This window comes from Cetorhinus maximus, chromosome 11 (genome assembly GCF_964194155.1).
Source record: "Cetorhinus maximus chromosome 11, sCetMax3.hap1.1, whole genome shotgun sequence".
Classification (NCBI taxonomy): Eukaryota; Metazoa; Chordata; class Chondrichthyes; order Lamniformes; family Cetorhinidae; genus Cetorhinus; species Cetorhinus maximus.
Window position 1 is genome coordinate 78,743,949 of NC_135889.1, and position 15,820 is coordinate 78,759,768.

Sequence of the window (15,820 nt, forward strand, 5' to 3'; positions counted from 1 at the left end):
GAGGATGTTAATTAGAATGGTGAGGTAGAAATGTCAGGCTGGCCATCAAATCAGCATCAGATACTGGCTTCATGATCTCCTAATCTGCATACTTATGACACACCCATGTAACACCATGCTAAAATGCCTTCAATAAGATCACGTTCAGTGTGGGCTGTGCTGAAAGTGGGCGAGAGTGACACAATGCCAGTCTTCTCATAAACCACTACCCATAGCACTGAAACAACTGGCACTACAGAGTCCATTTTATTTGGCTATATGATTACTGAAGCTTTGACAAATTCCATGTTTGTTACCTGACTAAGATATATTCACATTTTTGGATCTCTTTCTGATCACCTTGCTATCTGCACTTAGTTTAAAAATTGCAAAGGTGCAGGTTTCAGCTGTATGAATCTAACAATTTGATAGCATGTGCATTGTCCAAATTAATGGGGACTATGATGGAGTAGACATCCTCAGTATAAATGAAGTATGAATAAAACCTACACACTTCTAATTTGTGAAAATAAATCACCATTTCTATATCATAGATATAGTTAATTGTGGATTTGCTGTGTTGCATTCTTCTAGGTCATTTGATAGCAGCGCAACTGAGTCTGGAGTACTAACAAGGCCTACAGCCTCAGGTAAAGAGATCATTACCAGCAGGAACTTGGCCACAGTTGATTAGCTGATGAGGAAGTGAGGGTGTGCTGAAACAAAACAAATGTGGGAACCGCAGGAAAAGTCAAAATATCACTCAATCTACATTTACAAAGTAATGGAACAGATTCACCCCAACACTGACATCTCCTCCAAAGCAGTCGGCTCCTGGGAGATCCAGACTGCTTTGCACCTGTTGTTGCCTGGGGAGATCAGCAGGCATGCCATGTCAGAAGAGGCAAAGGCTGTAATGAAGTACACAAGCTCCAAGTAAAACTCCACAATGTATTAAAAACACAATGCCTGCGCATTTGCTCAAAACAACAGGGAGATGAAATTGGCTTGCATACAATTGTTTTGTTTCTGTGACTTAATTTTTATTTGGGACTTAAATGTTCCTCTCTCCAATGATTGTGCAGGCCCCTTTGGAGCACTGTCTACTCAATTACTAGTATGCATTCAATTACAGACAAAGCTGTTGACAATTATGCCGAAATCAGTGCTGGACTCACTCAGAGACACTCAGGGTTGCCAACATGAGAAATTGAAAAGAAAACAAAGAAAAAAACATAGCTGTGTAGCAGGAGTATGGTTCTGAGATTAGGGTTAAGAAATATTGCTTGACATTATTACTATGCTGTAATTTATTAGAGATGCTTGATGCTGACATTAGATGATAAAAGTGACGTCCCTTACTTTAATAATTACGAAAATTCAGTATCTCCAAAATAAAAAGTAAGGCAACAATAAAGCATAGCACTTGCTAACTGAAAACATAGAAGTGTCCTATACAAATGGTGGTGAGTGACAACTCTAGCTTTCATGTGACAGGAAGAAAACTGAGTCAACTTTGTTGTAATATGCATCAAGTTGACGTCACAGCATTTTGATGTTGCTGCTTTTATGTACAAGTTCATCAATAATGGCAATTAAATTCAAGGAATTAATACACCCTCTTCAAATTAAATTTAATGAACGCTGCGTTCACATTAAAATAGCTTGCATTTAGTATAGTTCAACGGCTCTCCACGCCAACTTATCTCATGTGCACAAGCACATTATACTGGCAGGTTTATGCTCTTGATTCATGTCCACAGAGACATGGACTAACATTGCAAAGCCCTTAACAGCCATAAACAGAAAGCACACATTATTTCTATTTATCTGGGCTAGTTCGAACCTTGGTACCGAGTCCCAGAGGCCATCGCACTGTTTCACTCAAATCACCTTACAATGACAAATGGTACAACTTTGTTTTTTTTAAGTACAATATCATTACACTAAAATACCATTTCGCCCACTGCTTTATATAGAGGCACATGATATACACTCCACACATGACAAGGGAGTACTATTTTCAACGTTCAGATTGCCTTTTTGCTCTTTCAAATTATAGTTTATTCTCACACGTTGATTTGTTTGTCTGGTGAGAGCGATCTTAAATTATGTAAACGGTAAAGAAACGTAGCTTCTCTCGTTGCGATTTTCAAACAAAAAAGAGTGCAATAATCGACTATCATCTGGATATTGGGAAGAAAGCCAAACACCTTATTAAAACTAAAAAAAAATGTGCATTAGAATTACAACTCCGCTTTTACATTCATATTTAGATTTCCTCAAACACTAGAAGATCAATTGTAAAAAGAGGTGAGCCCACCACCACACATCCAGATTGACTGGATCTTGGCATTTGGCAGGAAGTGTGTATATTTCTACTTACTTTGGCCCTCGAATTTCCGTATGATGGTCCCCAAAAAGGTATTTTGCGGCGCAACATGCCCTCTTCGTACAGGCATGTTTGATGTGATGTGGATGCTTTGCCCCGATTTAAACAGCCGCTCCGATCCGCTCGCTCTGTGCTCCTCTCACAGCCACTCTGCCTCTCTCAGATCGTCCCTTTGTCAGAAAAGCATCATCAACAACACAGTCTCTCTCCGCTTGGCAATAGCAGACCTTCCGCGAACATCTAGAACTCAGGGTCCCCCAGCAGACCCGAGAAACAACGCCAAGAAGGACAATGGAAAATGCCCTGGTTCACCTTCCTGGAACAAAAGCATCGCAAATATCGGAAGGATGTGCTCTTCTCAGAACGCCGAGGTGCTGTTGAACGGAAGATATCAGCAGCTCTGTGCCCGGGTGACGCTCCCCTCGGCTCCACACGCAGCTCTGATTACCCAAGCGTGTCTGTGCACAACTGATCGCTGCCCATTCCACTTTATGTTAGAAACCAGATTCACGAAACCGTACACGGGATCAAGGGGAAAGTACAGCAGACCGAAAGAAAGGTGGGGGGGGGCGGGGGGGACATGCCCACTTATCCGATGTTCGCGAAGTCAATACAATTAGTTGTATAAAGAATCACTGCTCGGGAGCCACTGATGGCTGTCCAAGGTGCTGAACACAACTCCAATTTAATTTGAAATGACGCAAGTGTTTCAGAAAAGTAAAACCCATCCACACACACACACACAAACACACAGCCATTATATATCACACACTGAACACAAATGTGCAATTAACAAGTAAACAGAATAAGATGCCCTTGGATGCAAGCGTTTCTCGGCATTTAACTTCCATTCCTCAAAAAAGAAAGGAGAGGAATTGAGTAGTTAAGAACAAGTTAAACATTTTACAGCATCAACAATGAAGTCGATTGACACCGACATACGTTATTTATTCAGATGTTGCAAAACTCGTTTGATGTCAGTATAATTTATGTGTATAAATTTATACATATGTATAAATCAATCTGAAGTGAGCCCTAATAAACGAGTGTTTTTCCTCAATTGTTTTTGAGTGGCTTCGTCCATTCAGGCGGGGAAAGGAACAGTAAACATTATTATAAACTGTGGAATGATACTGAGTGTAGCTGACTACAGATAGAAATGAGTCGCCACTGGGATGAAGAAAATAAATAATCCGTTGTTGGAAAAGAACGATCATAACTTTAGCTTGCCGAAGGCATAGGAATGACCGATAGGTTAGAAAATGTAAAATTAAGTGCAAGCTAAATGTTCCCCATTTCACCTATTTAGGATCAGCTGGTTCGGAAACTAACTCAAAATTGGTTCCAGGATTTTTCTGAGATACAGCAAAATGTTAGCTCGCTCTTGTTGGCTCAGTTCTCATCTTGTTGACTGGCTGGGGGTCGGGATGGGGATGGAGGGTGTCATGCAGGAATTACAAATCAAGCCAAATGGTAGGAGAGGTGAGGACAATGGGAAACATTGATTGTTGTGAAGTGGATTGATGCAACAAGGGGTTCTGTCACCCTCAGCTAACTCACCTTATGTGAGTTAAAGGATGAGATTTCACAATTCTGCTGTGGAGATTAAAATTATCAAAGCAAAAGTGACAGAGAGGGAGAAACTTATTGACAGGGATTGAGTTTTGTAGGGGTTGAGAGTACGAGGGAAAGCATCAATCAGATAGTTTTGGGAATCAGTGGTTTTTATATTAGAAGGCTAGAAAGCTCATCAACAGAAATTGGATCAATGGATCTGATCCAATTTCTGCAATCCTGTTGCTTTTTTAATTTGTTGATAGGATGTGGGCATAGCTGGCAAGGTCAGCATTTATTTCCAATTCCTAACTGCACTTAAGAAGATGGCAGTGAACTGACCTCTTGAACTGCAGCATTCCTTGTGATGTCAGTAGTCCCACAGTGTTGTTTAGGATTTTGACCCAGTGACAGTGAAGGAATAGCAATATTGTACTTTGTCAGGATGATGTGGACTTGGAAGGGAAGTTGCAGATGGTAGTGTTCCCACTGCCCTGTGCCCTTCTTCTTCGAAGTGGTCATGGCTATGAGTTTGGGGGGTGCTGGTCAAGAAGCCTCGGTGAGTTGCTGCAGTGTCCCTTGTATATGGTACCCTCTGCTGCCACCGTGTGCTGGTGGTGGAGGGAGTGAATGGTTAATGTGGGGGATGGAGTGCCAGATGAAATGGACTGCTTTGTCTCTTGGATGGTGCAGAGCTCCCTGAATGTTGTTTGAGCTGAACTCATCTAGGAAAGTGGGGAGTGTTCCATCACACTTATGTCTTGTAGATTGTGGAAATGCTTTGGAGAGTTAGGAGGTAAGTCAGTGAATTTCCAGCCTCTGACCTTTTCTTATAGTCACAGTATTTATATGGCTGATTCAGTTAGGCCTCTGCTCAATGGTAATCCCATTGTTGATAATCCAGTTGTGAATTCTGCTGGACAACTAACAACTAATGGGAGGAGGAAATTCCATGGACATTTCTATCTTCAATGATGGCAATGCCCAACACATGCATGTGATAGAAAAGGCTGAAGTGCTGGCAAAAATATTCAGCCAGAGGTAGCAAGTCAGTGGTCCATCTCAGCCTCGTCCTGAGATCAATACTGTCAGAAGCAAATCTTACTAGGGGACATAGATTTAAGGTGAGAGGAGAGAACTATAGAGGAGATGTGCGGGGCAAGTTTTTTACGCAGAGGGTAGTGAATGTCTGGAATTCGCTGCCAGAGGAAGTGGTGGAAGCAGGTATGATAGAGGTGTTTAAGAGGCAGCTTGACAAATACATGAATCGGGTGGGAATAGAGGGATATGGACCCCGGAAGTGCAAAATGTTTTAGTTGACGGGCAATATGATCGGTGCAGGCTTGGAGGGCCGAAGGGCCTGTTCCTGTGCTGTACTTTTCTTTGTTCTTTGTTCTTTGTTCTGCCAATACAATTGACTCCATGTGATGTCTAGAAATGGGTGAGCACTCTGGATACAGCAAAAGCTATGAGAGATGATAAGATTTCAGCTGTAGTGCATCTTGTACTCCAGAGCTAGTCCTGCCTTCAGCCAAGCTGTTCCAATACAGGTTCCAACAAAGTAGAAAATTACCCAGTCATGCCTTGTCCCCAGAAAGCATAACAAATCCAATCCAACCAATTACCACACCAGCAATCTACTCCCAATCATCAGCAAAGTGATGGAAGGTACCATCAACAGTGCAATCAAGTGGTACATTTTTGTTATTCATTCTTGGGGTGCCAACACTTGTTGTTCATTCCTAACATCCCTTGAGAAGGTGAAGACAAACCAACCTATTGACTTGCACAGTCCATGTGGTTTTTTTTTGTAAAAATATACTTTATTCATAAAATATCTTCAATCACATTCAAAACCATTTCAAAAACAACATTACAAGGGTACAATCCAGGTTAAACTTTTACAAAATGTATCACCAGGTGCATCAGTACAAACAATATTACAATCATTTACAGCCTTTCATTTTGATCTGTACAGCCCGAGGGGCTCTAAACAGTTCCCAGTCTCTCGGTGCGCTGTGGTAGAAAGGTCTTAGACAGCGACCCTTCCCCATTGCGCCTTTGCGGCAGCTGCCCCAAGCTTTAGTGCGTCCCTCAGCACGTAGTCCTGGACTTTGGATTGTGCCAGTCCGCAACAATCGGTCGGGGACAACTCTTTGTGCTGGAAGACCAACAAGTTTCGGGCAGACCAAAGCGCCTCTTTCACCGAGTTGATGATCCTCCAGCTGCAGTTGATGTTTGTCTCGGTGTGTGTCCCTGGGAACAGCCCGTAGAGCACAGAGTCCTGTGTCACAGAACTGCTCGGGATGAACCTCGACAGCAACCACTGCATCTCTCTCCAGACTTTCTTTGCAAAGGCACAATCCACAAGGAGGTGAACAACGGTCTCTTCCCCACCACAGCCACCTCGAGGGCAACGTGCAGAGGGGGTGAGCCTCCTGGCGTGTAGGAAGGATCTGACGGGGAGGGCCTTTCTCACCACCAGCCAAGCTACGTCTTGGTGCTTGTTGGAAAGTTCTGGCGATGAGGCATTCTGCCAAATGACTTTGACAGTCTGCTCGGGGAACCATCCCACAGGGTCCACCCTCTCCTTTTCCCTCAGGGCCTCTAGGACGTTACGTGCTGACCACTGCCTGATGGACTTGTGGTCAAAGGTGTTTTTCTGCATAAATTTTTCCACCAGGGACAGGTGGTACGGCACAGTCCAACTACTTGGAGCGTTCCACGGCAGCGTGGCCAGACCCATCCTTCGCAACACCGGGGACAGGTAGAACCTCAGCACGTAGTGACACTTGGTGTTTGCGTACTGAGGGTCTGGTTATACGTACACCCCCTCTGTTACAGTTTCATACAACTGAGTGGCTTGCTAGGCCATTTCAGAGGGCAGTTAAGAGTCAACCACATTACCATGGGCCTGGACTCTCAGGCCAGACTGGTTAAGGACTGCAGATCTTCTCCCTTGTGAACCAAATGGATTTTTGCAGCAATCCAATAGTTCCACGATCATTATCAATGAGACAAGTATTCTATTCCAAATTAATTGAATTTAAATTACCCAGCTTCCATGGTGGGATTGGAATTTATGAGTCTGGAGTATTAGTCTTTGTCTCTGGATTACTAGCCCAGTAACATGCGCCACTTACTTTCTTACTAATAACCAGCTTATTAATGCTCAGATTAAGTTCTGCCAGGGCCACTCAGCTCCAGGTCTCATTACAGTGTTGGTCCAAATATGGAGAAAAGTGCTAATTTTCAGTTACTGCCTTTGACATCAAGGCAGCATTTGACTTTGGTAGTGCCTCCCAAACCCATGACATCTGTTAGAAGGATAAGTGCAGAAGGTGGATGCGAACACCATGACCTGCAATTCTCCTCCAAGTCACACACTACATTTGCTTGAAAATATGTCACTCTTGCATTGTCACTGGTTCAAAATCCTGGAATTCCCCATCTAACAGCATTGTGGGTGTATCTTACACCACATGGATTCATCATCAACTTCTCAACTGCAATTAGGGATGGGCAATAAATGCTGGCCTTATAAGTGACATCCAAATCCCATGAATAAATAGAGAAGCTCAGGATGTAAAGGGAGGAGTCAGATATCGACCATGAGAAGGCGAGGGATGGGTAGAAACATAAAGAATAACAATAAATTCTCAAGGGCATTGTGAGAGTAGGAATTACCACCAACAGAGCTGTTGATGCAATGAAAACAAAGCTTAGAGATGGGGCTTAAATAGAATTGGCGTGTGGGCCAGATTCATGGCTTGAGGAATGCTTGGATTTAAAAAAATGTACATAGCTCAAGGCAGCAAAAGATTTGTTTAGTATCGTGCTGAGATTGTTTTGCAGCTTTAAAGCTTACAACATAGAAGGAAGCCACTCAGCTCATTATGCTGAGTTAGCTCTGTGTTTGAGAAATGAAACACTAAATCCCACCAATTCATGGTCTTCTCATTTTTCTGCATCATCCACTGCTTTAAAATGGATCAAATTGCCCTTTAAAAGCTGCAATGGCCACTGCTGTAACCATGCCCAGTGGAAACATTTCTTTCTCAATAGCCCACTGCTTATAAAAATTTCACCTAAGCTCTTGTCTCCTGCTATTAGTGATAATTTTAAATAGATGAATCACTGCCCAGTTGTAATAGTTTTTCTCTGTTCACTGTTTCAAAGCTCTTAGCAATAAGAACAATTCCACAAAATTCAATTTTTGCCTTCTCAGCACCTGTGGAAATATTCTTGTTAGCTCAAGTCCCTCTCAAAATCACTGTTCCCTCTCAAAATCACTGTTTTCCATTCCGAGGGTCATCCTGGTGAATCTCTGCTGTGTGCTTTCCATGGCTCTAAAGCTAATTCTATAATGGGGAGGAGTGGGGCTAACCAATGTTTATGAATATTTATCATTACTTCTTTACTCTTGTACCCTATGTTTTATCGATAAAATCTAAAATACATTTGGATTTTTTATGGTTATATCTACCTGCATTTGCATTTTCAGGGAATTATGTAATTGGGTCCAGAGGTTCTTTGTTCATTCTTTGTCATTAAGCAAATTTTCTCATTACATGCTCTTTTCTCCCAATGAGCAATATCTCATAGTTAACATAAACCGTGGCATAAAAGTCAACTCATCATATAAAACAACCCCATTTTTTCAACACCAAGAAACATGGGCTGTATTTTACATGTTTTCGGTGGAAACACATAAAATAAAGTGGGTGCCAGGACTGATGGAGCTCCTGGCCAATCAGATTGCCAGCAGCTCACAAGGGTGGGACATCCTCTCCAGTGAAAGGCAGAAGTCCCACACTGCCCCAATTTAGCCTGCCTGCAGTGTGTTTTGGCTGCAGGGTGGGCTGGCGTGAAGTGGGTCAGCTCCATGCTGAGTTTGCTTCCAGGTGGGTAGTGGTGGGGTAGGGGGAGAGTGCCCCATCTCTATTATGTTGCCCCATGTTTTTGCATATACTCAACCACGACATACTATACTCGCATTAGTAGTCAGCCTCAATTTTCCTCCCCACAAATGCATTTTCACTTACCTGTACCTTATAACAGGTACAAGGGATCAAGTAGGTGATATAGATTGTGTTGCGAAGGTACGTGGGAGTTTAAGACATACCCGCCCTTTGCATTGGAAGCAGATGACACTTCAAAATGGTGACCACTCACACCTATGTTGGCAGTTCACTTTTATACTCAGCATAAAAGTCAACACCCATTTTTGGAGGGGTTTTTTGAGACTTCAAAGGTCAACTTATATGCTGACATCTCTGGTATCTACACTGATTTGCATCTTCCACTTGTCTGCTCTTTCTGCTAAGCTGTCCATATAGACCTTATATCCTCTCCATCACAAAGATCACCTAATTCCATCTCCATAATATCATTTGTCTGCATCTCGTCCTCACATCTTCTGCTGCTGAAGCCTTCATCCATGCTTTTGCTACCTCCAAATGCAGCTATTTTAATGTTATCTTGGCCAGTCTTCCACCCTCCATAAACTTGAGCTTATTCAAAACTCTGCTGTCCATGTGCTAACTTGGACTAATCTCATTCACCATCACCCCTATACTTGCTGACCTTGGCTTCCAGTCCATCATAATTATAAAATTCTCACCCTCATGTTCAAATACCTCCATGTCCTTCCCTTGAAATATCTCTGTAATCATCTGCAATCTTATAGCTCTTCCAGAACACAGCATACCTCCTTGTAATGTACTGTCTATACCTCTCGATGGGGGCCAGAGTGCTCAGTTGGCTAGAAAGCTAGCATGTGGTTCAGAATAATGCTAACAATGCAGGTTCAATTTCAGTTCCAAATGAGATCGTCTTAGGGCCAGTCTGCTCACCCTGCCCCTGAGAGTGAAAGGCAATAGCAAACAATCACTTAAAAAAAAAATCTGTCAAGGAAACAGCTCAAGGTGAAGCATCAGCAGACAATGAGCCAAAGGACCTGCCTTTGGACAGAATGCACATGAACATGAAATTTCTCCACCTCTCTCTATCCCTTTAAGAGGCTTCATAAAACCTACATCTTTAACCAAGCTTTCAAACACCCATCCGAATATCTTTTTTCTTTGCCTCAGTGCCAATTTTTGTCTGACTATATGCTTCTGTGAAGCACCTTGGGTTATTTCACTCCATTAAAAGTGGTGTATAAATACATGTTATTTTACATCCCTGAAATCTTTTACAATACCCCTCATTGTTTGCCAAGCTACTTTGTGTTGTTAATTTTGAGATTGTGCTGCCTAAACTCAAGTCCAAGTCTTCTGAATACATTGAAAATAACAGGAATCCCAGCCTTAAATCCTGGCACATGCCACTTCTATCCCTTCTCCAGTGCAAGCAATATCTATTATCCTTAACTCTTGGTTGTCTATTCATCGACCAGCACTCTATCCATGCTGCTAACTTTACTTCTATGCCATGTTTGAATTTTTCTAACAAGCCGCTTATGAGACAACCTAAGCAAACACCTTCCAGATAAATAATATTTATTGCATTTCTTTTATCCAGTCAGCCATCTCTTCAAAAAGGCGCTATTAAATTTGTTAAACACAACTTGCCTTTAACAAATGTGTGCCAGCTGTCCTTGATTAATCCATATATTTCTAAATACATCTTAATTTTATCATAAAATAGACATGCTAAGACTTTGTATGGGACTGACATTAGGCCTACTTGTCTTTAGTTACCTGGTCTGCCTTTGTCACCCCTCTTGAGAAAAAGTGATACACTGGCTAATGTTCAGTCCCATGGCATATTTTGCATGTTTAAGGTGGGTTGAAAATTTTTTCCAGTTATCCTTAAAGTGTTCCGTCAATTCCTCTGCTCACCTTTGTTTTCACCTACACTACCATTTGTAAGAACCAATGCAAAGTGTGTATTTAATACCTCTACCATCCTTTCATTTTCCATAATGAGATTCCCATCTTTATCTCTGTGTGATCCTGCCCACTCTTTGACTGTTCTTTTACTTTTTAAATGCTCATGGAAGCTATTATTTCCCTTTACATTACTGCTAACCTTATTCATATTCCTGTTTAGTATTTTTAATCTTCCTTTGCACCTACCCATTGCACTTTGTATGTTCTTTCAAAATGTTATCATTAACTTCATTATATGCCTTCCATTTAGCTTCAGGTACATTTTAATCTCTATTTATCCATTGAATTTATTATTGGTGAAACACAGGAACAGGAGTAAGACATTTGCCTACAGCCTGAACTGTCATTCAGTTAGGGCATTGCTGAAATGTGCCTCACTCTATTTATCTGTGTTTGAATCATATCTCCCGATACCTCATCAAAATCTTTCAGACTGTCTTAAAAATTTTAATTGACCCAAGCCCCACAACCTTTTTGGGGAGATAATTCTAGATTTTCCATACCCTTTGTGTGAAAAAGTACTTCCTGCTTTCACTCACAGAATCACAGACAGAATCACAGAATCACAGTGCAGAAGAGGCCCTTCAGCCCATCGAGTCTGCACCATGAGAAACACCTGACCTACCTACCGTATCCCATTTACCAGCACTTGGCCCATAGTCTTGAATGTTATGACGTGCTAAGTGCTCATCCAGGTACTTTTTAAAGGATGTGAGGCAACCTGTCTCCAACACCCTCCCAGGCAGCGCATTCCAGACCGTCACCACCCTCTGGGTAAAAATGTTTTTCCTCACATCCCCCCTAAACCTCCTGCCCCTCACCTTGAACTTGTGTCCCCTCATGATTGACCCTTCAACTAAGGGGAACAGCTGCTCCCTATCGACCCTGTCCATGCCCCTTATAATCTTGTACACCTCGATCAGGTCGCCTCTCAATCTTCTCTGCTCCAACGAAAACAATCCAAGTCTATCCAACCTCTCTTCATAACTTAAATGTTTCATCCCAGGCAACATCCTGGTGAATCTCCTCTGCACCCCCTCCTGCAATCACATCCTTCCTATAATGTGGCAAGCAGAACTGCACACATTACTCCAGCTGTGGCCTCACCAAGGTTCTATACAACTCCAACATCACCTCCTGACTATTGTAATCTATGCCTCGCTTAATAAAGGCAAGTGTCCCATATGCATTTTTCACCACCCCACTAACATGCCCCTCCGCCTTCAGAGATCTGTGGAGACACACACCAAGGTCCCTTTGTTCCTCAGAACTTCTTAGTGTCATGCCATTCATTGAATACTTCCTTGTCAAATTACCCCTTCCAAAGTGTATCACCTCACACTTTTCAGGGTTAAATTCCATCTGCCACTTATCTGCCCATTTGACCATGACTATATTCATGCAGCCCAAGACACCTAACCTCACTGTTAACCACTTGGCCAATCTTTGTGTCATCCGCAAACTTACTAATCCTACCCCCCACATAGTCATCTATGTCATTTATATAAATGATGAATAATAGGGGACCCATCACAGATCCCTGTGCTACGCCACTGGATACTGACTTCCAGTCACTAAAGAATCCTTCTGTCATCACCCTCTGTCTGCTGCAACTAAGCCAATTTTGAATCCACCTTATCAAATTACCGTGTATCCCATGTGCCTTTGCCTTCTTTATAATTCTCCCATGTGGGACCTTGTCAAAGACTTTGCTGAAATCCATATAAACCACATCAACTACACTACCCTCATCTACACACCTGGTCACCTCCTTAAAAAATTCAATCAAATTTGTTAGGTATGACCTCCCTTTGACAAAGCCATGCTGACTATCCCCGATCAAACCTTGCCTCTTCAAGTGGAGATAGATTCTCTCCTTCAGAATTTTCTCCAATAGTTTCCCTACCACTAACGTGAGACTCACTGGCCTGTAGTTCCCTGGCTTATCTCTACAAACCTTCTTAAATAGCGGAACCACATTAGCTGTTCTCCAGTCCTCTGGCACCTCCCCCGTGGCCAGAGGGGAATTAAAAATTTTGATCAGAGCCCTGATCTCCTCCCTTGCCTCCCTCAGCAGCCTGGGACACAAATCATCTGGACCTGGTGATTTGTCCACTTTTAAGCCTGCTGACACCTCCAATACCTTGTCACTCCCTATATCAATTTGCTCAAGAACCTTGCAGTCTCTCTCACTGATTTCTATACCTTCATCCTCATTCTCTTGGGTGAAGACGGATGTGAAGTATTCATTCAACACTCTACTGATGTCCTCTGGCTCCACCCATAGATTGCCACCTTGGTCCCTAAAGGGCCCTACTTTTTCCCTGGTTATCCTCTTCCCATTGATATACTTATAGAATATCTTGGGATTTTCCCTACTTTTACCAGCCAGAACTTTCTCATATCCCCTCTTTGCTCTCCTAATTGCTTTCTTAAGCTCCACCCTGCACTTTCTGTACTCCACTAATGCCTCCGCTGATTTGCTCCCCTTGTACCTGCTAAAAGCCTCTCTTTTCCTTCTCAACGTATCCTGAATATCCCTGGTCATCCATGGTTCTCTGGGCTTGTTACTCCTTCCTATCACCCTAGAGGGAACATGTTGAGCCTGTAACCTCCTCATTTCCTTTTTGAACACCCCCCACTGCTCCTCTGTAGATTTCCCTACAAGTAGCTGTTCCCAGTTTACCTTGGCCAGATCCTGCCTTAATTTACTAAAATCCGCTCTCCCCCAATCAAAAACATTTTTATGCAACTTGTCAATTTCTTTGTCCATAACAAGCTTAAATTGTACCATGTTGTGGTCGCTATCACTAAAATGTTCCCCCACCACCACCTCAACCACCTGTCTGGCTTCATTCTCCAGAATTAGGCCCAGCACTGCGCCGTCCCTTGTTGGACCCTCAACATATTGACCTAAAAATCTCTCCTGTATGCATTTCAAGAAATCCACTCCATCCAAGCCCTTAACACTATGTCTATTCCAATTAATGTTGGGAAAGTTGAAATCACCTAATATAATTACCCTATTGTTTTTGTTTTTGCACACCCCTGCAAATTGTGCACATATTTGCTCCTCAAATTCCTGCTGACTATCTGGGGGTCTATAATAAACACCTAACAATTGTGGCTGCCCCTTTTTTATCTCTAAGCTCTACCCTCAAAGCTTCATTCGATGCCCTCTCCAAGATGGTGGAGCATTCAAAATTAGAGACACTCAAGATGTCAGAATTAGATGGTACCTCGAGGGTTGTTGGGGCTGGAGAAGAATACAGAAATGCAGCGGAGTGATAGGGGTAAGGCCATGGAGAGATTTAGTAACAAAGAAGATTATTTTAAAATTGAGTCATTACCAGGAGCTAATGTAGTTTAGCGAGCACAGGGATGATGGGTGAACTGGACTTGGTATGAGTAAGGACATGGGCAGCAGAGTTTTGGATGGACTGTCCAAGCAACAGCAGGACATGGGCATGGCCACAAAATTGTCCCTTTCAGGATATGTTGCAGACTTCTCGATCACCATCTCAGAATATGACCTATCCCGTTATTGACTAGAAGCTCAACTTGCCAGCCAAATAAATACTGTGGTTACTATCGACCAGGTCAGAGGCTGGGTATCTGCAGCAAGTGACTCACCTCCTGATTCAAAGCATTTCCACCATCTACAAGGCACAGATCCGGAGTGTCACAGAATACTCTGCACTTGCCTCGATAAGTGCACCTTTAAGAGCTCAAGGTGTTTGACACCATCACGGTCAAATTAGCCTGCTTGATTAGTAGCCCATCCAACATTTTAAACATTCACTCCCTCCACTGGTGTAGCATGGCTGCAGTGCATACTATCTACAAGATGCCCTGTTGCAAGTCACCAAGGCTTCTTTGACAACGTCCCTCAAATCCACGACTTCTACCACCTAGGCGGGCAAGGGCATCAGGCGCATGGGAACACCATCACCTGCAAGTATCCCTTCAAATTGTACGCCATCTTGATGTGGAAATATATCACTGCTCCTTCATAGTTGCTGAGTCAAAATTCTGGAACTTCCTCCCTGACAGCATTGTGGAAGTACCTACACTACAATGGACTGCAACAGTTCATGAAAATGGCTCACCATCACTTCTCAAAGGCAATTAAGGATGGTCAATAAACATTGGTCTTGCCAGTGACACCCACATCCCATGAGTGAATAAAAAACATTCAAACTCCATCTGCCTCAATTTTTCCCAATCATTTAATCTGTCTACTTTGCAACCTCCTGTTTCCATTTACAAAGCCCAATATGTCTCCTAATTTTAGTGCCATTTGCAAACTTGGATGCATAAGTGTCTATTCCTTATATCCAATATCTATCCATGAGGCGATTGCTGAGGAAAGATTGCTCAGGATCAAAAAGGGGTGCATTAGAGTGTAAACAAAAGAGATAGAAGAGAAAGCAACATAGAAACATAGAAACATAGGAAATGGGAGCAGGAGCAGGTTATTTGGCCCTTCGAGCCTGCTCTGCCATTCAATATGATTATGGCTGATCTTTGATCTCAACGCCGTACTCCTGCACACTCCCCATACCCTTTGACGCCTTTAGAGTCTAGAAATCTATATATTTCCTTCTTAAATATATTCAGTGACTTGGCCTCCACAGCCCTCTGTGGTAGAGAATTCTATAGGTTCACCAGCCTCTGGGTGAAGAGGTTTCTCCTCATCTCAGTCCTAAATGGTCTACCCCATATCCTAAGACGGTGACTCCTTGTTCTAAACCCCAAGCCAGAGAAAATATCATCCCTGCATCCAGTGTGCTCATCTCTGTCAGAATTTTATGTTTCAATGAAATCTCCTCTCATTCTTCTAAACTCCAGGGAATACCGGCCTAGTCGGCTCAATCTCTCCTCATTCAACAATCCTGCCATCCCAGGAATCAGTCTGGTGAACCTTCGGTGCACTCCCTCTATGGCAAATGTATCCTTTCTTAGGTAAGGAGATTAAAACTGCACAGAATACTCCAGG

At 42.7% G+C, this 15,820-nt stretch overlaps 1 protein-coding gene across 3 annotated transcripts in view; it reads right to left on the reverse strand.

The window, feature by feature from the left end:
* LOC144686706 (voltage-gated inwardly rectifying potassium channel KCNH7-like) overlaps positions 1-2,933 on the reverse strand; it is a 136,372-nt gene extending 133,439 nt beyond the window's left edge. For all 3 annotated transcript variants that reach the window (XM_078552294.1, XM_078552295.1, XM_078552293.1), the window contains exon 1: positions 2,366-2,933. In XM_078552294.1, the coding sequence (XP_078408420.1) occupies positions 2,366-2,441 (76 nt within the window). In that variant the 5' untranslated portion in view covers positions 2,442-2,933. The remainder of the gene's footprint in view (positions 1-2,365) is intronic.
* Positions 2,934-15,820: the final 12,887 nt, after the last annotated feature.